General features: G+C 33.6%; 1 protein-coding gene across 1 annotated transcript in view; it reads left to right on the top strand.

Annotated features, from left to right (window-relative positions):
* ZDHHC2 (zDHHC palmitoyltransferase 2) overlaps positions 1 to 19273 on the top strand; it is a 67910-nt gene extending 48637 nt beyond the window's left edge. The window contains exons 9-13 of the mRNA XM_079142767.1: positions 3329 to 3455; positions 3781 to 3873; positions 7009 to 7121; positions 8951 to 9030; positions 14265 to 19273. Coding sequence (XP_078998893.1) covers positions 3329 to 3455; positions 3781 to 3873; positions 7009 to 7121; positions 8951 to 8991 — 374 coding nt within the window. The 3' untranslated portion in view covers positions 8992 to 9030; positions 14265 to 19273. The remainder of the gene's footprint in view (positions 1 to 3328; positions 3456 to 3780; positions 3874 to 7008; positions 7122 to 8950; positions 9031 to 14264) is intronic.
* The last annotated feature ends 3501 nt before the right edge of the window (positions 19274 to 22774 follow it).

Raw genomic sequence — 22774 nt, 5'->3', positions numbered from 1 at the left:
GTTCACCAGCAAAAGAACAAAGTTGGAAGATTCTCATTCCTGATTTCAAAATTTATTACAAAGCTATAGTGATCAAAGCAGTGTGCTACTGACTTGAGGGGATATATATCTCCATATATATGTACCTCCTCATTCTGTTCTGTAGTCTTAATCATATTACATTGATTGATACGTGTACACACACACACACACACACACACACACACACACACACATCTCCAGAAATAAATCCATATATCTTTAGTGAATTGATTTTTGACTAGGTTGTCAAGACCAGAAATGGAGAAAGGCTAATAGCTTTGTCAAGTTGCTGGGATGACCTTGTGGAAGGTAGAACATGAAACTGGGCCCTTACCCCACAGCATATGGAAAAAATTAACTCAAAGTTGATCAACAAGCTAAGCGGAAGTGCCAAAACTGTGAAACTTAGAAGAAAACATAGAGATACATCTTCAGGACCTTGAAAATGGCTATGTAGTCTTAGAATACCAAAAGCATGAGAAACAACAGAAAAATTAAGTAATTTAGACTATCAAAATTAAAAAACTTTATAGCAGCTCAATTCACAATAGCTAGTTGGTGGAACCAACCGAGATACCCTTCAATAGATGAATGGATAAAGAAACTGTGGTATATATACACAGTGGAGTATTATTCAGCCATAAAGAAGGACAAAATTATGGCATTTGCAGGTAAATGGATGGAGCTGGAGAATATCATGCTAAGTGAAATAAGCCAATCCCCAAAAAAACAAAGACCAAATGATTTCTCTGATAAGTGGATGGGGGCAGGGAGTGGAGGCAAGAATGGAAGAAGGATGGATTGTATAGAGGAAAATGAGGGGTGGGGAGGAGGTGGGGGGAAGGAAAGATAATAGAATGAGACAAACATCATTACCCTGTGTACATGTATAATTACACAAATGGTGTGACTCTACTTCATGTACAACCAGAGAAATGAAAGTTGTACCTGATTTATGTACAATGAATCAAAATTTAGAAAAAGAAAAAATAAAAAACTTTTGTGAATCGGAGGATATTATTAGGAAAGTAAAAGACAACCTACAGAATAATATTTGCAATAAATATATCCGATAAGGATCTCATATCCAGAATATACAAAGAATTCTTATAACTCAACAACAAAAAGACTCCAAAAACTGGCAAAGGATATGAACAGACATTTATGTAGAGAAAACACACAAATGATCAAGAAGCACAGAAAAACATATTCAACCTCATTAGTCATTAGGAAAATGCAAACCAAAACCATAGTGAGCTATCACTTCACACCACTAGGATAGCTATAATAAAAAACCAGAAACAAGTGTTTGTTGGGATTTGTAGAATTTTGAACCCTTTTATAATTCTGCTGGGAATATAAAATGGTGCAACCACTATTAAAAACAGTTTGGCATGTGATAGAATTATATGACCCAGTCGTTCTCCTCAGGGACATACTCTAAAAAATTGAAAACAATCTAAATGGATGCTTGGACACCAGTGACCCTAAAGAACTATTTACAATAGTCAGAAGAGAGAAGCAACCCAAATGCCCATCAAAGGACAGAGAAAATATGGGCATATCTATACAAAGGAACATACTTCAGCCATAAAAAGGAATGAAGTACTGACACCTGCTGCAACACACGTGAACCTTGGAAACATGCTAGGTGAAAGAAAACAATCACAAAAGATTATGAATTGTATAATCCCATTGATAGGAATGTCCAGAATAGGTAAATCCATGGAGAAAAATCATGTTAGTGATTGCTTGGGGTAAAGACAGAAGAGACTGGAGAGTAACTGCTTAAGGGTATAATAATAAAAATATTATGAAACTTGATAAAGGTGATTGTTGCACAGAATTTATAGTGAGTGCCAGTAGTTTGTTCACTTCGAAAAGATTTTATGTCTTGTGAATTTCACCTCAATTTAGGAAAAAAAAAAAAAAAAAAAAAAAAAACAACCACCCGTAGGAAAAGAGCTAGCACCACTTGAGAAACCATCCACGTGGCTGGAGCATAGGAAGCTAAAGGATGAGAAATGAAAAGTAAGCAGAGACTTTGCTACATAGTTTCTAGGCTAAGATTGGGAACTTGAGAAGGCAACTAGAATTTATAAATTCCTTTGATCAGAAAGGAGACTAAGCTGAGGGATCCCGTTATTATTCAGTGAAGATTAATTGTAGTAGATAGTTCTTGTTCATTTTTAACGTTCAAGTGAAATCCTATTACAGCACATATTATTAGAAAAAATCTTGCTTTAATAAAATAATTTTTAAGCAAGGTATCTTATTTCCAATTTTAGTTTGGTCATCTAAGTTCTAATTCATTGAAAGCAAATGAATTGTTTCTAAAAACTTTTAAGTTCTAGATTTGAGATGTAACTTGTAGCACTAGAAGGACTTCCTCTGAATAGTATGGCCCTATAACTATAAAGAAGTTTTAGCAAAAACTCTTTATCCTGGAGTGGCAAATGCAAAGGATTATGCATTTGTTGCAATGCAAGTAGACACAATTTGTGGTATGTCTAAAGCACCGTATTTTTCATATAACCTGACTTCTAGTCAGATTTTTTAGAAATGATAGACAAAAAAAATTATACTTCTGTTCATATTCCAAAAATAAAATTTTAGAATTTGTATTTCAGTATTATTTAAGAAGAAAATGTAGCATTATGGAAGGAACATTGATGAGCTTGTTCAGATCTGACATCTCTAATTTATTTAGTCTGTGATCTTGGGCAAGTCCCAGAGCCTTACTCGACCTCAACTTTGATATGCAAGTGGGCATAACCAGATGCAATGTCTGATTCTATTAGATCCTGATTTGGACAAAGTAGCTCTACAGTTTATTTTTAGATCATCTGGAAAAAATTTATTGTTAAGGGAGAAAATTTCAATGATACTGAGACTGAAATTTATTAACTTCGAAGGGATAATAGAATATATGTAAAGTATACTCTCATTTTGGTTTAAGAAAAAGCTCTAGATTTGAATATATATATCTGCCCTTCCATATATCCATTCATTTATCTGTCAATAGATCCCAGAGATACAAACTTTTAAACAATTTGCTTGTTTGCATTTTTGAATTTTTTACAATGCACATGTACAACTATAGTAGTAAAAGTGTTAGTTGGGAATTGAAATATTTTGAAACAGAATAGACAATCTGTGTGTCAGGACTGCTGATAGGCATATATGTATTCAAAGGGTAGACATCAGTTTCCAGAGTTTTCTCATTTAATTTAATTATTTCTAAATATTAGGGCCCTCTTATAGACATGTTCTTTATTCATGTACTTGCTTTTACCATCTTTTTTAGAGGCATTCAGAAGTCCAGTATTTCGACATGGAACAGATAAGAATGGCTTCAGCTTGGGTTTCAGTAAAAACATGAGACAAGTTTTTGGTGATGAGAAGAAATACTGGTTGCTACCCATTTTTTCAAGGTACTTTTACTGTTAACTTCTGCAGGTTTTAAACTAATGAAAGTAAGTCAACAAAGGACAATTTCAGGTAATGTTTCTTGTTCCATAGGTCTATAATTCTGCATAGGGACTCCTATTTTTAAAATTATATTTTATGATTCACTATTATATCAATGTGAACATGAGTTAACTCATCATCTCCCTAAATATAAACACTGTTGAAGCCAATGCCTGATCCACGTATTTTGCATATCACCTGTTCTTCTCTTAGACATTGGCATTGTCACAGGGTTTTACTCCATTGTCTTTTTCCTGGTTCAACTGTAAGTTTTTATTTTAATTATAGTCTAGGTGATGGCTGCTCCTTTCCAACTTGCCTTGTTAACCAGGATCCTGAACAACCATCTACTCCTGCAGGACTGAATTCAACGGCTAAAAAGTAATCCTATACTCTTTTGTACTTTACTTTCAAATAATGTGTTTTATTCTTGAGTCCTTTGGTTACATGAGTAAACAGAAGAGAGTTTACTGGCATGGTTTCCACTTGGAATGAGGGAGGGAGGAGAGGATGATTGGGGAGGCCTACCTGGGGAGCTTAGATATGTTCAAAATATTCTGCTGATAGTCTAGGGGATAAGTAAACAGGTGTTGGTTCTCTGTACATTTTTTTTTTCCTTTTCTATTTTTGGGGTACTGGGGATTGAACCCATGGCCTTGTGCTTGTAAGGCAAACACTCTACCAACTGAGCTATCTCTCCAGCCCCTCTCTGTACATTTTAGTTGACTGAAATGTATTAGGACTTTTTAAATGTAGCACTTAAAAATTGTAGGACGAAATTAGTTCCCCATTTTTCTAGTAAGCATGCAAAGGATAAAATATCCCTCTGACCCTCCATGTCTTTCCTCTCTTGTGACTTATGAAGATCAGAGAGTCTTCTCTGGATCAGGCCTTTGGAGTTCAAATGGATCCCAAAACACTTGTTTGACAATTCTGTTAGTAATATGTCCTATAACCTTTTCGCTTTTTAAAGACCTCTAAATACTATCAGAAACTTTTTATTTTTTATTTTTTTCTTGAGTAGAGAGAAGTAAAGGGGTCTGGGAAATTTGTTGTCTGGAGACTTTTGCTCCAGCTTTGTTTGTTTTGATTCAGTCTTCCCAAAGAAATTTGAAGTGACAACTGAACTGAAATTTAGTTCTGACTTGGCTACTAACTGGCAAAAGACAATATTAATTAAAACTTTTAAAATACTGTATATGAATTTTCAGTGGTTTGAAACACTAATTTTTAGCTCTTTCCGACAGATTTATTTGAGTATCACCATGCCTCTAATTTTTAAATGAAAATCAATAACAAAAGCATAACCATGATATCACTCTTTATTAAATTTTAGAGACTTTCTTGGTTGCTGCATGTCGTACACATAGGACTCATTCCAGTGCTCATCTTTTCCAGTGAAAATTTCTTATTGATCATAATACTTTTTCCTGTGGAGCCTGGAGTGAGCCCTGAATCCTTCTCAAGGCAGGTTTTTTTGACAGCAATTCCAAAATCATTTTAAGTTGTCAAAAGAGATAAAACCATTTGCAGCTCCATCTTTAGAGTAAGCTATGGAGAACCAGGTTCCATCAGTTAGTGACAAGGCCATTCTGATATATTTCATGTGGAGTTTGGGCTTGGAAATTACACAGCTAAATGTTAGTGGATTTTGTTATACGTTAGTGCTGAGAAATCTAGTTCTAATAAAGTATTTAGGATGTCTTCAAGCTTTTATAAAATTTAATAGTAGTTTGCAATAATCTTATTTTACCCTTGTTAAATGGCTTTTGTAGTTAAAATTTGGGGGTGTCATGGGGTTTGGGGGAAATTTTAGTTCTGGTGATGTTACCCAGAAAGGTGATCTTGACACATTCACCTTCCTAACAGATCTTCCTCCACTTGTGAGAATGGTCTGAGTCTTTCCTTTCTGCTCAGGTATAGCTTCACACTAGAGACCATCTTAGCATCACCAGACTATTATATATTTAATTATTATTATTTTTCCTTAATTACCACATAATTCCATAAGGGCAAAGAACTTGTTTGTTGATGTATCAAGTATCAATATATATTGTTGAATGTTTGGATTGTGGCCATTTGTTAGTGTCCTATTAGCAATAAGGAGTCCCTAAACCAGTCCTTAGATAGCAGTCTCTGTTTTATAGCCTCTTTCCTTTTTTAAATTTTTAAAAGTATTTTTTAAGTTATTGATGGACCTTTATTTTACTTATTTATTTATATGTGGTGCTGAGAATCGAACCCAGTGCCTTCACATGCTAGCCCAGTGCTCTACCACTGAGCCACAATCCCAGCCCTATAGCCTCTTTCTTGAAGAATAATGAGTTAGAGTAAAAAAGATCTTTACTTATGAATAGGTTTAAGCCTCTATGGAAAAATGCTCATTTAAAAAAAATACCTCTAAAATTTTAATAAGGAGCTGTTAAAGCTTTAAAAAATTAAAATATTCTAAAATATTAGATAAGAGGTCATTATTAAGGAGCAAAAGCTTAACCTTATATCCTTAAAAACATAATAATTATATTCAGCTGAAATATGTGAGATTATTTTTGGAAGAGTTCTAAGTAGGTTTTTAAATATTATTATAATTTCTATTTCAGGGTACTTAAATTTTGCTAATACTTTCTATACCAAGAATTTTTCCCAAGTGAAATATTATTTTATGTATATTTTCCAACATGATACAACATGTTGATATGAGGCAGGTCTACCTAAACTTTAAAACTTAAGTTTCAGAGGAAATTCTTCGAAGACCTTTCACTCCCCAAATTAAGACCTGGTAAAGTCAGATGTTTTCAGTATTCCTGCAAGATAGTGTTCACATTTGTATATAGGGAGGAAGAGAATTCTTTGTTCAATATCATTTAGGTCACTTTAGAAACACTGCCACAGTTTTTCTCAAAATTATTTTTCCATATTTACACATAACAAAACTAATATTTTTGTGTAATATACCTCTTTAAGTTAGTACTTAAGCTTATTTTTCAATCAAACTTTATATCACTGTCATAAATAAACTATTACAATTTGCTGGAAATAGAATAAAATTAATAATAAAAGTGATGTTATTGGAGCTGGGGTTGTGGCTCAGTGGTAGAACGTTTGCTTGGAATATGTGAGGCACTGGGTTTGATCCTCAGCACCACATAAAAATAAAATAAAGGTATTGTGTCCACCTACAACTAAAAATATATATATTAAAAAATGATATTATTAAGTTCTAATTAGATTCCTTACTTGCTAAAATCTGAGGTTAAGCAGTATTCTCTGTATTAATAATGGAAATATTCAAAGGTTAGAGATTATCATCTTACTATAATTAGAAGAATGAAAGGAGACCGAAGACAACATTTTTCTCGTTGTGAGTCAGTATCCTTTAAGGACTTGTAGTCTCCAAATTATCTTGGATACATCCTAAAATCATCTTACATTACAAGTGGCTTGAGTTCAATACTTTGAGAAATATTCAAGAATACTACCAAGAATTAACATGTGATGATGATTATTATTTATCAGTTCTGAAAACCATCAATTTCCTGCAAAGCCATTGAGAGAGTCCCAGAGCCATCTTCTTACTGATTCTCAGTCTTGGACAGAGAGCAGCACAAACCCAGGAAAAGGCAAAGCTGGTAAGAGTGTGCTTATTTAGCTATTTTTAAAATATGTTTTAGTTTTAAAAGGGGATATTGGTGAAAAATCTCACTATTTGCTTACAGAACTTTATTAATTTAATATTTATGTGTGTATTTATAAGTATATATAAATGTGTATTTATAAACATAAGTATACATTTTAGAATAATTTTGAAAGAACTATTTGTGAGTTACTTTGATTAATATCTGTAAGTACAAAGTCATTTTATAGATTATTTTTTTCCAGTTTAAAGAACCAAATCTTCATCACTGCTTGGTTTTTAAACAAAATGATAGTAGTAAATTCAAAATACAAAGGATAACAATGAAAAAATGCAGTGAACTCGGAGGTCATAAAATATCTTCTGAAAAGTACCTTAAATTAATTATGCAGTTCTGTTTTTTACTCTAAGATTTCTCTTCAATTTTACAATATCTAAGTAAAATGACTACATAATTACCATAACTTAAACTGCCTGTAATTTCTTCATATCTCATACACATTTCTTTTGTTATTGTTGATTTTAATCTTTTGATTACTTTTTTAATAAGCAAAGAACAATCAAGGCTTTGAAGTCAAACTTAGTTTACAAGTCCCAATTTGAACATCTGTTAGCGTGTGATATTTGTTATGATCTAACTTCCTTTGGGCTTAGCTTTCTTATCTTTAAAGTACTACCTGTTTCTCAGGGTTGGTAAATATTAAGTGAGGTGATTGTAGTGCAGGTGTGTCGTGTCCCTAGAATGACTACAAAACCATACACCCACAACTAAGCCACTATTGGCCAGGAAATCTCCAGATTGGTTAATTTTAGCAATTCTTCAGACATTTTCTTCTTCATTTCTAGTCCTTTTTTTTCAAACTCACATGCTGCCTGAACTTGGTTCATTGTACTTTAAAGTGTTTACTGATTTACTTGAAATCTCTTTGGGATTTAGTGATAGTGAGAAGCAAAGAGTCCTGAGTGAAAATTCTCATCATTATTTAATACATAATCAGTCACATTCTCCTAAAATCAGAGGATTTTCTTTAAAGAGCTTATGTTTGAAGACTATATGTGCCCTCTGAAGATTCTCGAGATCTGAGTATTCATAATTTGGTCCCCCTTAACCTGCCATTTTACTTTCCAGTCTGTAGGAAGGGCTAGATATTGCCTTGACAAAAATTGATGACACCTATTTGCCCTTTGAGTGTATCACTTTCCTTAGAGGCAAAGAAGTGATGAAGAGTTGGGGGTCAATTGTTTGAAAGAGTGACAAAGTGTTCCCTTTCTTCCAGAAGAAATACATGTTCTACTGTATAGTCTACATAAACTTGGAAATGATTTCTTGATTTTTTTCTATGCTATTAATTATTTGGTATTGACATTAATTTTTCTGTTAGTTTGATGAATGAATTGAGAAACTAGTTTAAAGGATAATGTAAAGAAAGGAAGAAAAGCCAGAAGGATAAGATGAGAAGGATGAGATGAGAAAGGACTTAAAGATTGGTTTGATAGAAGGAGGTAGGTAGGTGAGGAAATTTGATGGGAGCAGTTTAATATAACTTTCATCATTTTGTTCTCTTTCTTCCTCATCAGTCTAGCTCTGTTTTTGATGTCTGTGTGTGTGCGTGTGGTGGGGGAAGAAATCCTGGCCTCTGACTGACATTGGACAGTGTGCAAGTGCCTGTGCTTGTGCTTCTAGAAGTCACCTCACCAGCATTCCTTACCATTTATAGGGCATTTTTGCAAGTATTCTTGGGAATTATTCATAGGTGAATAAACATCTCTCTGCCTCTTCATTCAAAACCAACCCAAAATGTTCATTTATTTTCTTTCTTTAAGGTATGAGCAATCCTGCATTAACCATGGAGAATGAGACTTAACTCTTCAGGCAAAATAAATTCACACTTTATAAAAGTAAAGTAAGTTTCCCCTTTATTGTTATGTTTTATATTTTTGACGATTTTTAAATTTTATTAGAGTTATTTTTTCCCATAAATATTCTTTATTTTTGCATGCACAATGTTTTATTTGACCTGGGAGATTACATTAATCATCCAGCCTCTGGACAATGAACTTCACTTTAGGTTAATTTGATAAAGTAATAGAAATAAGCCAATGAAAAAGTTATTTATATATTAATGCATTTAATGGCAGGGGTCAACTCTTTACATTTACATAAACATTGCTTGACATTTCATGGGATCAGAGAATTTATCATCTTTATTTTTTTCTAACCTTCAGGATACACAGTTGTCATATCTTTGACTATCCATTAACAGAATCTCACTGGGTCCAAGTATAAGATGATTGTATCTTATTAGCACAAACACCTGTCATCCCCATTTACTCACAGTAGGACCTCATAGATGTAAAGTATAGGCACTCCAAATCATTTTCTTTAAACTGTAGTTTTTTTTTAGACTCGTTGTTCCAAGTCACTTTTCTTGAAACCTAATCCATTTATGAACTTATAATAAGTAAAAAAAGGAAAATGAGGGGAACCTTTGGAATGAAGCCATAAACATCTAAACAAACATAACAACTATATACTTTTGTAATAAACACAATATAAGATATCAAACATTGCAGTTGAGATGATTCTGTTTACAAAACTGCAGTCTAGAATCCTAAAGTTTAAGAGAAGCAAGCAATTAGCACCTAAAACAAAATTGTGTCAAAGTCCTTCCTGGATGTCAGGAAGTAATGTAATTAATAACAAGATACAAATCTGGTAATTTTTTTTTCTTTTTTTTCTTTCTTAGTTCTTTTCAAACCTGGTAATTTTTGAGTTAAGTGTTTTGATTTGGGGAAGATCAGGATCAGCTCTAAATGTCTGATGTTACCATTGATCAGACTGATCATAACTGTGGTTAGGATAGTGAAAATTTAATCTTCTGAATTTGGTTACATAGCAATAAGACATTATTAAATTCTGGAAATAATTCTTAGAGTGCAACTATGAATGAACAAATATGAACTACTAGCAAATACCACAAATAAAATATTTTATAGAACTATGTTCTGTAAAACAAAATTTTACAGGATTTTTTAGTATGTTGCATCATTAGTTATATAATTAGTTATAATGATTCATTTTTTTGTGAGGCCAGTGTCATTACAAACTTTTTCTTTGTGTTAAATATTTTGCATTTTTTTTACATGGCAATATTGTATGTAAGTCATTTAGACTTCACAGTATTTTCACACAGACTAGTGTTGGATTTGTTCATTGCTATACCCAACACCTTGCACAGTGCTAGGCATATATAGGTTCTCAATAAATATTTGACAGATAAGTAATCAGACAACATTGATATTAAAAATCTCATTGAAGTTTGATTTTATTAGGAAAATATGAAATTAGTAGTTATAATACAAATGGCAGCATGAATGAACTGACTAGCTCCCAAAACATTACCAAGTGATTTTCTGATATAATGTTGTTCATTCAGTAGATATAATTATTGGCAATAACGATTTTTTAAATTAAATTGTCCTAAGGTAGTTAGTAAACACTAGACTTAAAAAAAAGTTTTCTTGCATTATATCTTAGACTTCTATTCATTTAATACACACTTATATTGAATGTTGACATCTAATATTGATGTACTTAATTAATATTACAAAATGAACTTTTTTGTTCATATTCTGTGACTTTTTTCTCCTTTTTTTTAAAATGCTGCAGTTCTGGGGGCTTGAATCCAGGGCTTTGTGCAGGCTAAGGAAGCATTCTAGTACTCTACACTGATCTACATTCCCAGCCCAATCTATGGCTTTTTAGTAAAAAATTGCTTAGTTTATCATAGTTTCCAGATAGTATAATGTGCCTAAACCCATAGTAGTGCTAAAAAAATAGATTAAATTTAGCTTGCCCAATACAATACAAATTAAAAAGTGCTGTGTTTTTATGTATATGAAGTTTCAAATTTATTTCCTTAAATCTCCCTTCCAACTCCTCACTCCTAAACTCTATTTGACTTCAAGCACATGCAAAACTAACAACACGAAACCCTGCCACTCAAATTGTGGCCCCAAATGAGCAGCAGTGGCATTACCTGGAACCTTGGGTCTTACCTTGGACCTACCAAATCAGGATCTGCATTTTTTTAAACTTTAATAAGATCTTCTCTTGTATGTGTACATTGACGTTTGAGAAACATTGATCTAGGGTCTGTGTTCAAAAACACATCTACCAAGCTTTCTGGCATAGAAGAAAAAGGAATGTATGTTTTTGCAACAAACAATGAGGTGGTTAGTTTGGATTTCATTTTTCCCTCTATACAGTCCCTCCTTCCTCCATTCTTGCCCCTCTCCCACCCCCCATTATGTGTCATCATCCGCTTATCAGCAAGATCATTCATCCTTTGGTTTTTTGAGAATGGCTTATCTCACTTAGCATGATATTTTCCAACTTCATCCATTTGCCAGCAGATGCCATAATTTTATTATTCTTCATGGCTAAGTAATATTCCATTGTATATACCACAGTTTCTTTATCCATTCATCAGTTGAAGGACATCTAGGTTGGTTCCACAGTCTGGCAATTGTGAATTGAGCAGCTATGAACATTGATGTGGCTGTATCTCTTTAGTATGCTGATTTTAAGTCCTTTGGGTATAGGCCGAGGAGTAGGATAGCTGGGTCAAATGGTGGTTCCATTCCAAGTTTTCTAAGGAATCTCCATACTGCTTTCCAGAGTGGCTGCACTAATTTGCAGCCCCACCAGCAATGTATGAGTGTACCTTTTTCCCCACATCCTTTCCAACACCTATTGTTGCTTGTATTCTTGATAATTGCCATTCTAATTGGGGTGAGATGGAATCTTAGTGTAGTTTTGATTTGCATTTCTCTTATTACTAAAGATGGTGAACATTTTTTCATATGTTTGTTGATTGCTTGTAGATCTTCTGTGAAGCATCTGTTCATATCCTTAGCCCATTTGTTGATTGGGTTATTTGTATTCTTGGTGTAGAGTTTTTTGAGTTCTTTATATATTCTGGAAATTAGTGCTCTATCTGAAGTATGAGTGGCAAAGATATTCTCCCACTTTGTAGGCTCTCTCTTCGCATTGCTGATAGTTTCCTTTGCTGAGAGAAAGCTATTTAGTTTGAATCTATCTCAGTTATTGATTCTTGCTTTTATTTCTTGTGCTATGGGAGTCCTGTTAAAGAAGTCTGATCCTAAGCCAACAAGGTGAAGATTTGGACCTACTTTTTCTTCTATAAGATGCCGGGTCTCTGGTCTGATTTCAAGGTCCTTGATCCATTGTGAGTTGAGTTTGGTAGAGGGTGAGAGATAGGGGTTTAGTTTCATTCTGTTGCATATGGATTTCCAGTTTTCTCAGCACCATTTGTTGAAGAGGCTATCTTTTCTCCATTGCATACTTTTGGCCCCTTTGTCTAGTATGAGAAAATTGTATTTATATGGGTTTGTGTCTGTGTCCTCTATTCTGTACCACTGATCTTCCTGTCTATTTTGGTGCCAATACCATGCTGTTTTTGTTACTATTGCTTTGTAGTATAGTTGAAGTTCTGGTATTGCGATACCCCATGTTTCATTCTTCCTGCTAATGATTGCTTTAGCTATTTTGGGTTACTTATTCTTCCAGATGAATTTCATGATTGCTTGCTCTATTTCTGTAAGGTACATTATTGGAATTTTAATTGGAATTGCATTGAATCTGTATAGCACTTTTGGTAGTATGGCCATTTTGACAATATTAATTCTGCCTATCCAAGAATGTGGGAGATCTTTCCATCTTCTAAGGTCTTCCTCAATTTCTGTCTTCAATGTTTTGAAGTTTTCATTGTAGAGATCTTTTACCTCTTTGGTTAGATTGATTCCCAAGTATTTTATTTTTTTTGAGGCTATTGCAGATGGAGTTGTTTTCCTCATTTCCCTTTCAGCTGTTTCGTCTCTTGTGTATAAAAATGCTTTAGATTTATGGGTGTTGATTTTATAGCTTGCTATTTTGCTGAATTCATTGATGAGGTCTAGCAGTTTTCTGGAGGAGTTTTTTGGATCCTCTAAATATAGAATCATGTCATCAGCAAATAGTGACACCTTAAGTTCCTCATTTCCTATTCGTATCCCTTTAATTTCTTTAGTCTGCCTAATTGCTCTGTCTAGAGTTTCGAGGACAATGTTGAATAGAAGTGGTGAAAGAGGACATCCCTGTCTTGTTCCTGTTTTTAAAGGGAATGGTTTCAGTTTTTCGCCATTAAGAATGACGTTGGCCATGGGCTTAGCATAAATAGCCTTTACAATGTTCAGGTATGTTCCTACTATCCCTGTTTTTTCCAGTGTTTTGAGCATGAAGGGGTGTTGTATTTTGTCGAACACTTTTTCTGCGTCAATTGATATAACCATATGATTCTTATCCTTAAGTCTATTGACATGATGGATTTCGTTTATTGATTTACGGATGTTAAACCATCCTTGCATTCCAGAGATGAACCCCACTTGATTGTGGTGCACGATTTTCTTAATATGTTTTTGGATACAGTTTGCCAATATTTTGTTAAGGATCTTCACATCTATATTCATCATGGATATTGGTCTAAAATTTTCTTTCTTTGATGTGTCTTTTCCTGGTTTGGGTATGAGGGTGATATTAGCTTCATAGAATGAGTTTGGTAGGGTACCCTCCTTTTCTATTTCCTGAAATACTTTGAGAAGTATTGGAATGAGTTCTTCTTTGAAAGTCTTGTAGAACTCCGCTGAGAATCCGTCTGGTCCTGGGCTTTTCTTGGATGGTAGGTTTTTAATGGCTTCTTCTATTTCATTGCTTGATTTTGATCTGTTTAAATTGTGTATGTCCTCCTGGTTCAGTTTGTGAGGAGCATATGTCTCTAGAAATTTGTCAATGTCTTTGGTAGTTTCTATTTTGTTGGAATCAGATTTTCGAAGTAGCTTCTCATTATGTTCGTATCTCAGTGGTATCTGTCATGATATTTCCTTTTTCACCAGGAATTTTAGTAATTTGAGTTTTCTCTCTTCTTCTCTTCGTTAGTGAGGCTAAGGATTTGTGTATTTTGTTTACTTTCTCAAAGAACCAACTTTTTGTTTTGTCGATTTTTTGAATTGTTTCTTTTGTTGGATTTCATTTTTTATAGTTAACTCAATAGTGTCATGTTTTCTGTGTCATTTCAAGGTACCAATGCTGCAGAAGTATGGAAGAGGCTTTCCACAGAAAGGTGCCATTGGACAGCAGCTTCTATATTCCTTTGGCTGGATATGCAGAAATTTTGTTTGTTTGCTTGCTTTGTGGTGCTGGGGATTGAACCCAGGGCTTTGCACATTCTAGGCAAGTGCTCTACCACTGGGTTACATCTCCAGCTCTGGATATGCAGAATATTAATTGATTAGTTCTTTCCAAGCTGTTGCTTAAGGCATAACATATTTTTGATTCAATATACAAATGTTACAACTAACATTAAGTATTAAAAGTAATTGTGGTTTATAAATCAATGGGGAAATATCTTCTGTTAAAAACTGGGAATAAATTAATGGGTCACTTTTCACCCAAATACTTGGTTTGCACAGTTTTTCACATAAAAACCCCATTGATAATCTGATTTCCTGATTCAGAAAATTGAGACTAATATCTTCTAAGATTTAAAAGATTTTAAATCACGTAATGATAGGTTTTATTCATATTAGTTCCCTTTAAGAAAGAGAAGGTAAGAAGTAAGACTTTTTCCCCCTCCTCTAATGTGAATCTGGCTTCAGACTGAGTGAACTGTAATAACAATGAATCTACTATAAAGTGCTAGTGGCCTACAGTTAAAGATCAACATCCATTTCTGCCAGACTTTAAATCTAATTCCACCCTTTATTCCTTGCTGGAAAGTAAGTGTGAACTTTGAACCTTGGGTCCACTGATAAAGCAATTAGTTAGAAAGCTGTTATCAGAACTAATACAATGTTCTGCAAAGTATTTCTATTACATAAGAAATACATTTTCATCTTTTCTAAACTTAAATGTGGGGAAATCTACAATAACAATTATGAAGATTGGTTTATAACATTCTCTTTTCAGGTTAGCTTTTATAAATATTTTGTTGTTATTCTTTGTCTGTGTTTCAGTACCAGGGATTGAACCCAGGGGTGCTTAACCACTGAGCCAATCTCCAGCCCCATTTTTGTTTTGTTTTGAATAGGTTCTCACTAAGTTGCTTAGGGCCTCGCTAAATTACTGAGGCTGGCTTTGAACTTCCAATCCTCCTGCCTCAGCCTCCTGAGCTGCTGGAATTACAGGTGTGCACCACTGCACCTGGCATAAAATATGTTAGATGATTTCTCCTATTGAACACAGTGATAAGAATTCCTGATGGATCAATGGGTCCAGTGATAGCTATATTATTACTGAGTCCTTTCGTCAAACCTGTAACAGTTAATCTGTATTTTTCCTTGGCTACCTATTAAAATTAAATTATGCAAATCATACAAAAATCATATACTTTTGGAAATTTAACATAAACTAAATGGTGTACTGTTTGTAAATTTAGTTTAAGATGAACTAAAATGATGTGTTTGTTGGTGCCAAAAGATTTGGCTACAATAAATATAAGCTCTTGTGCCTTGTATGCACTATTTAAAAAAAAAAAAAAAAGGAAAAAGTTCTCATTTAAAAAAAAAAAAGTGGAGTATAAGTTTTGTAAATGTTAACAGTTAAAATAATATATACTTTTCTTTCATACTGATTTTGAGACTATAAAACAGATGACATAGTCAAGTAATTAGTGTAAACAAAAATCCAACACAAACTAGAAGACCAGAAGATAACAGAGTAAAAGATATTGCAATTACTCATCCTTGCTAAAAGGATTTTTTTTACAAGAAATGTGTTTATGGAAGAACCAAGGTCAGCCAGGTCCATTTGCTAGCTCCTTGGAGTACAGTTCTTTAAACAACGGGCAGGCAGCTTTTCCATGTTTTTTTTTTTTTAAGCGAATGAATTTGATATGACAATCTGCTTCAAGATATCTCAGAAGATACATTTTTACTTTTGTCTTCAAGCATGTTTGATCATTTGTCACTACCTGAAGTGCCAGAATGGAACCTATATAGCTCCTGCTAGAAGTCTTAAGGGTAATAGCTGCATGTGATGTGTTAAAAATTGTAAGCAGTCAGGTATTCTTCAAAGCACAATTATGGCTGTTTTCCTGGACAGGATCCAGTTAGTTATTTCCTCTTGTCAAATTGGAAGCTAACTTTTTACCTTGCAAGAATATTGTTAATTCTCCTCCCTTTAGCTCTTTTGTGTACTTATTTAAATATGTGAGTCAATATACATTAGAATCAGATTTGAAAAAAAGTTAAAAAAATAAAAATGTTTTTTATTAAGTTGTAATGGTTCCCTTTGTTTTCATAAGTAAATAAGCCAGTTTTGTTTTAATTGTAAGAGGTGATAATTTCTGGAGGTAATTGTATATCTCCCTAGATATAAAGTATAATTTTACCTGAGTGAACAAATTGCCAAATAGATCTGCATTCTGCATATATTTGTAAAATTAACCTTAGAAACATTTTAAGCACTTTATTCTTTAAAAATGTTGTGGCTTAAGTCAGACTTGAAGACACATTTAAGTATCCACTGTCATGGTTCTCCTTTAAACTGATAATTTTGATTTTTTTTCTTCTTTTTTAGAGATTTTACTAAAATGGTGACCAAAGTGATAAAATTTAAGAAAAAATTTCATTTAAAAATAGTTAACTAAGTAGCTTGACTATGGTGTCTCAACTGCCTAGGTTTATAGCAATCTAGATTTAGGTATTGTTCACAAATAAAGAACACAGCTTTTTAAAAAAAAAAAAATAGTGAATTAATGTTTTGTTTACATAAGTCTTTGGTATTATGCAGAGGAAGGAGATTATTTTTCCAAAGGTAAATTAAAGAACACTTGTTTCTGAATACAGTGATGAGGCATTGAAGGAGTACTTGTCCAGGGACTTGCTCTCCTGAAACACCTTAATGAAGTGGCTGTTTGTCTTCATAAGCTGTCCATATGAAATTGCTTCTGCACCAACAGAACAATTCCTTTAAGGATGTGGTTTTCCTAATAGCCTATGTGAGCTACTATTGGCAGAATCCATGTCTGTAAGATAGTCATAACATGTGTCTTTGAGAGAGGGGATGAAAAGATGATGTGTTACTTGTTAGTAGTTAATTCTGAAGATAGTTAAAAATGGACTGTATAGCTCAAATACACTGTAATTCATAGATGCCTATTGGAAATATGGCATATGTTTGATAAAAATGATTTTCACTAAGGAAACCAAAGGCAAAGGATTATAAAATATTTATGAGAAATTAGGTTAATAATGATGTGATTCATGCTTTAAGAAAACAACATTGAAAATATCATTACTCCATTATATTACAAATAGCATATTTTCTCCATCTTGAAATATATGTAAACTTGGTCATCTCATTCTTAAATCATGTCGTATAATTTAGTATAAACTTATCAGTAATATATTTACTTATGAAAGTGGTGATTTTGATACCTCTATGAGTTTTTTATTAAAGCTATGAACATACATACAAAAGCAACTTGCATTGTAAACCATGATAAATGTTTCTCCCAGTACAGCCAGCCCACCCACTAAGACTTTCTAATCTGCTATTATTTTATCTGAAGTGACATTTTTTCAGCAGTGTCTGTTTCACAGATATCTCTAGGTAAGATCCTGCTGTAGAATTTGCTCTTCCTAAATGGAAAACCACCTGACTTAATCCTGAATATTTCAGCAGTCTAGACTCCTTTTCCACAAACATAGCCAATTTAGCATGTATTTCCTCTTCTGTATGGAAGAGAACTGTTATACATCTTAAGCATTTATTCTTTGTTTAAAAATATTTGTATTAGTTGTTGATGAACCTTTATTTATTTGTATGTGGTGCTGAGAATCGAACTCAGTGCCTCACACATGCTAGGCAAGTGCTCTACCACTGAGCTACAACCCCAGCCCCTTAAGCATTTATTCTTTTACAAAGATACCAGAATATTTTAACCTTGTCTTGATAAAAATTCAGGTTCTATTTTTATTGAAATCTTAGCAATTTGATCATGTGACATTATTTAAAGTATTAAATACATGTCAACATTTAGAGAAGTCCTGAAATTGAGCAAACTGTTCCCCACCAGGTTTCCTTTACACGTTGTTAACAAAGGGTCTTATTTTGTTACAGAACACCAGAAATTGTATTATAGTTGTGCAAAGGGTGCACTTTCCATTTCTCTTTTCCACACTGCATTTGCTATTGTTTTGGAGTAGTGTAATGGCTTGTGAACAATGAACATCACTGAAGGAATGAATTCAGGTATTCCAAAGAACTCCTGTGGATCCAACTATGAAAATGAAGCTTTTCCTAGCACAACGTTCAGTGTTGCAGGAGGCTTTGAAATATGGTACCAGTTTTTCCTTCCTCAATGTCCCCTTGAAATGTTAGTAGAGAACGTGCTACCATACGCGGCCAAGATGACTAATAGCTCAATCTCTTACACCCTCTAATTAGTCTTATACCAGCAAAAAGTCCAGATAGATAAACTGGACAATGCCCATAGAGACATCTTTAAATCATTTCCTGTCCTTTCTCCTTCAGGAAAGTGAAAGCAAAACAAAAACTGGCAACAGTTGTTCATAGATTTTTTGTTCTTGTCCATAGCCAACATTCAGCATTTCTATATTGTAAGATGGGTGGGGGTTGCGAAGCTTGAATTAGCTTATTTCTAATAGTTCTAGTTAAACCAAAAGGGAACTTTTTAATAATTGACTTAAAGCCCTGGTTTATACTACATTAAGGAGCTCCCCATTGCTCGGAAAGGTTGGTACTGTTTTGATTGTGAAAACAAACTATTATGTTGCATCATAAATGTTTAACAGTATAAGAAGCTTGATCCTGACCTGAATTTATTAATACTTAATAGTTTGACCAACAAAGGTGATTATTCATATTGAAAGAAAAAAAGATGTTCTAATATATTGATGCTGAACTAAAGTACAGATACCAACCCTGTAAAGTTTCAGTTCTTTTGTTGGTTTTTATTCAGCTATTAAAGCAAGTATATTGTGAGAATTTAGATTGCATCTTTTTTTCTGTCAGTATATATGTATGGCTCCCTAAAGTGTACTATTAAAAACATCTTAATTGGCCTAATCAAATATTCATTGTATGAAAGTTGAATTTTTAAAAAAAAAACCTTTATACACTAACCTTGGAGTGACACATACGCATGTGTTCAAGTTCTTTAAGAACATCCATAGAGGCAAGAAGTAGAGTATGTGGCTAAACCCCAAAATGGTTATGCAGAATCAACATAAGGAAAGCTTGTGTGTGTGCAGCTCAAGAACGATTTTTGTTCACCTTCTTTGTACATGGACTTTACAATGATGTAAGACAACTGCTAACAAAGAACAAGGTGAATTCTTGTTAAGGAAAAAAGTGACACAAGTGAAACAGGTCCCCATCAAAACCACTTAAGACCTATGACATGACTAATAAGATGTATACTGAGTTTACATGACTAATAAGATACTGAGATTTTTAAGCTGGAACACTGTAAAGCCAAATGAAGGTATACAATCTGAAATTAAAGGAACCCCAATTTCTTGATGTGGTACTGAGTTGTCTACATAGGTGAGCCTCTACATTTAGGAAAAGGGGGCGCCAGAACAGGCATGTGAGGGGGGAATTTCCCCTCTTGTGACAATAAAGCCATAAATATTAAACAAAATGCTGCAGGATAAGAAAGATAGTATTGACCAGGTTATCTTCACAAAGAAAATAATTTTGGAAAAAGACAGCATGGTTACTTCAGCTATTTGCTATTGCTATTAAGCAATGAAATGCATTTCTACAAGAGACAAATTGCTTGTTTGCTTTTATATTATACCTAAAATATAACTGATTAATGCTATAGGAAACTGTTTAATACAAGTTAAAACAAATGAAATTGTCTCAGAATGTACATGAAGTCCTCAATGATTATCATCATTTAAGCGAACTACTTTAACTACTACTAAAAAAATTGAAGCCTGAAATGATGGATGGTTCTGCAGGATTTGAATGATTAGTGTATAGCCCTCCATTTCTACAGTCCTAACAGAAAAATAATTTAAAGTCAACATGGTTGTGTCCTCACATAAATTATAGCAACATAGTCAATGGGATGTGTGAATTGGATTAAATACAGAGCACCTGCATTCAGGAGGAATGATTTAATCAATTACTTTCCTCTTGAGAAAACACATTCACCCTAGTGAAAGTGTTCATGTTCAAGTATAAATAATTTGATTCCACCTCAGGTTGTTTACCCAGAGGAACCATTATATTTGTCATCACAGCTGCAACAGCAAACAGGACAAATATGGACCCCTGAGATTTCCCTAATAGAGGGACAGAGGCTTTGCAAGCTAAAAGATAAAATCGAAGTCATTATAGGTACTTTAAACAGGAGGAAAAAAAATCCACAGCATTTTTATTTTAAAAATAACATAATTGAGTACAATTTGAGAAAAATGTAATCGACAGTGAGTCAATTTGGGCTCAATTTAGTAATCCCTATACTCAAAGTCAATTGAGGATGTCCAGCTGTTAATGCTGATTTGTAATGAGATTTTACTTATTTCGTCTCTGAAGTCTCTTCACAAACAGATCAAGGTACTACCACAAATACTGATGTCCACCAAAACATTTTTAACTTGTAAAGCATTTTTAGGATTCCACGTCTTTTCTTGGTTTTTGCCTTTCAGCACAAAATTTCACTGCAGATTATTCATTTTCAACAGATTGAGGAAGCTCTTACATTGCATCTAAGTGATTTTTGAAATGTTTTCTTTGTGTTGCCATCAAGATCCAAAAAACATTGAAAGAACCGCAAGAAAATGTATCTGATGACAATTTGTGTGAGAAATGGAGAAATCACTTTCCATTTTAATCTTAACAGAGTGCTAGCTTGATTTTATTTTTGTTTTCTGGTACTGGGGATTGAACCAGTACTTAACCACTGAGCCACATTCCCAGCCCTTTTTTATATTTTAGAGACAAGGTCTTGCTGAGTTGCTCAGTACCTTGCTAATCTCCTGAGGCTGGCTTTGAACTCAAGATCCTCCTGCCTCAGTCTCTAGAATTGCTGGGATTACAGGTGTGCACCACTGCACCCAGTTTGATATTCTTTTGATTTATATATTTTTGTTGAAATGACCTCATCAGTTTATGTGTTATTTTGCATTGTAATTTTGTGCCAAATTATTTAGGAAGTATTACGAAGTCCACAGCAAAAACAGATATCCAAAGCTAGTCAGTACTGATGATGGTTAAGGTCACGAAAATGCACGAAATTCACTGCTGACACTACCAGTTCAATAACACCAATGTAATAAAATGAATAGCTGTAGGTTTTAAACACCCTACATTTTCACAAACTTACATTTGGTCAACTAAACTATGTTCTGCTTGATGCAAACCTTTACCATTAGTTTTTTAAATTTATTTTTATTGTAAACAAATGGGATACATCTTGTTTCTGTTTGTACATGAAGTAGAGGCATACCATTTGTGTAATCATACATTTACATAGGGTAATGGTGTTTGATTCATTGTTATTTTTCCCTTCCCCCCACTCCTCCCCGCCTCTTTTCCCTTACCATTAGTTTTATCACATTCCACTTCAGGTTGTACTGACAGCAATTTCTCAACTTCCTTGAAAATATTCTCATCTGTAACTGTTCTCAGCAGACTATCAATAGAAACCATTTCTTCACACACTTTGAACTCATCACTGATTTTTCAAATAAGAGTGGGCAATACTGGTAACATTGACTCATTAGGAAACAAAGTGCTCAAAATCTTTTGATGTTGCTTCCAATGTCCTCACTCTTTACACAAATATTTTCATCAAAAGTGTAATCGTTTTATTTTTTCTGGAAACATTTATTTGGGCTCCTATACTGAAACATGATATAACTCATCACCAATTTTGCTTGGCTAACATACCGGCCACTTAAAAAAAATAACTTTGGATGCAGTCTCATTTTCAACTTTGCTGAAGAATTATGCTCTGATATTCCACTTAAAATTTTTTATTGTTCTGACTGTTGCTATCCCAGAAGTTAGGAACTCTGTGATGAATGTTTATTCTGATAATGTCAAATATATTTTATTCTTTTAGTCATGTTGTCACTGCACCACAAACACAATGCATCACCATGTAATTTGACAAAATAGTCCATGCTCATTTGCCTAAAAGCAAACATTTAAAGTACACTTTTCTTGTTTCAACCTAAGAGGTACGTACTGTGAAGAGAAAAAATGTGCAATGTTGGTGGTATGATATACGTGGCACAACAAATGCTGTTGAGTTATATCTGCCATGACAGATTTTATAGCTTGCAGCAATGTGAGACAATTTCTGTAGCAGCTACTCAAGTGACCCGTTGTAGGGGTAACAGGAGTCACAAACAACATGCAAATTATTAATCTGACTACATTCTAATAAAATTTTAACACTAATTTGACTTCATGTAATGTTCATGTCAGAAAATGTTACTTCCCCCACCCCACACATCCATTTAAAACTGAAAACCATTTTCAGCTCATGGCTTACAAAAATATGCAGATTATAAATTATAAAATGTTACTACTTTTTAGGAACA

This window comes from Sciurus vulgaris (assembly GCF_902686455.1).
Source record: "Sciurus vulgaris genome assembly, chromosome: 5".
In the NCBI taxonomy this organism is placed as follows: Eukaryota; Metazoa; Chordata; class Mammalia; order Rodentia; family Sciuridae; genus Sciurus; species Sciurus vulgaris.
Note: the sequence above shows the minus strand (reverse complement) of the source record. Positions and strands in the feature narration are given on the sequence as shown.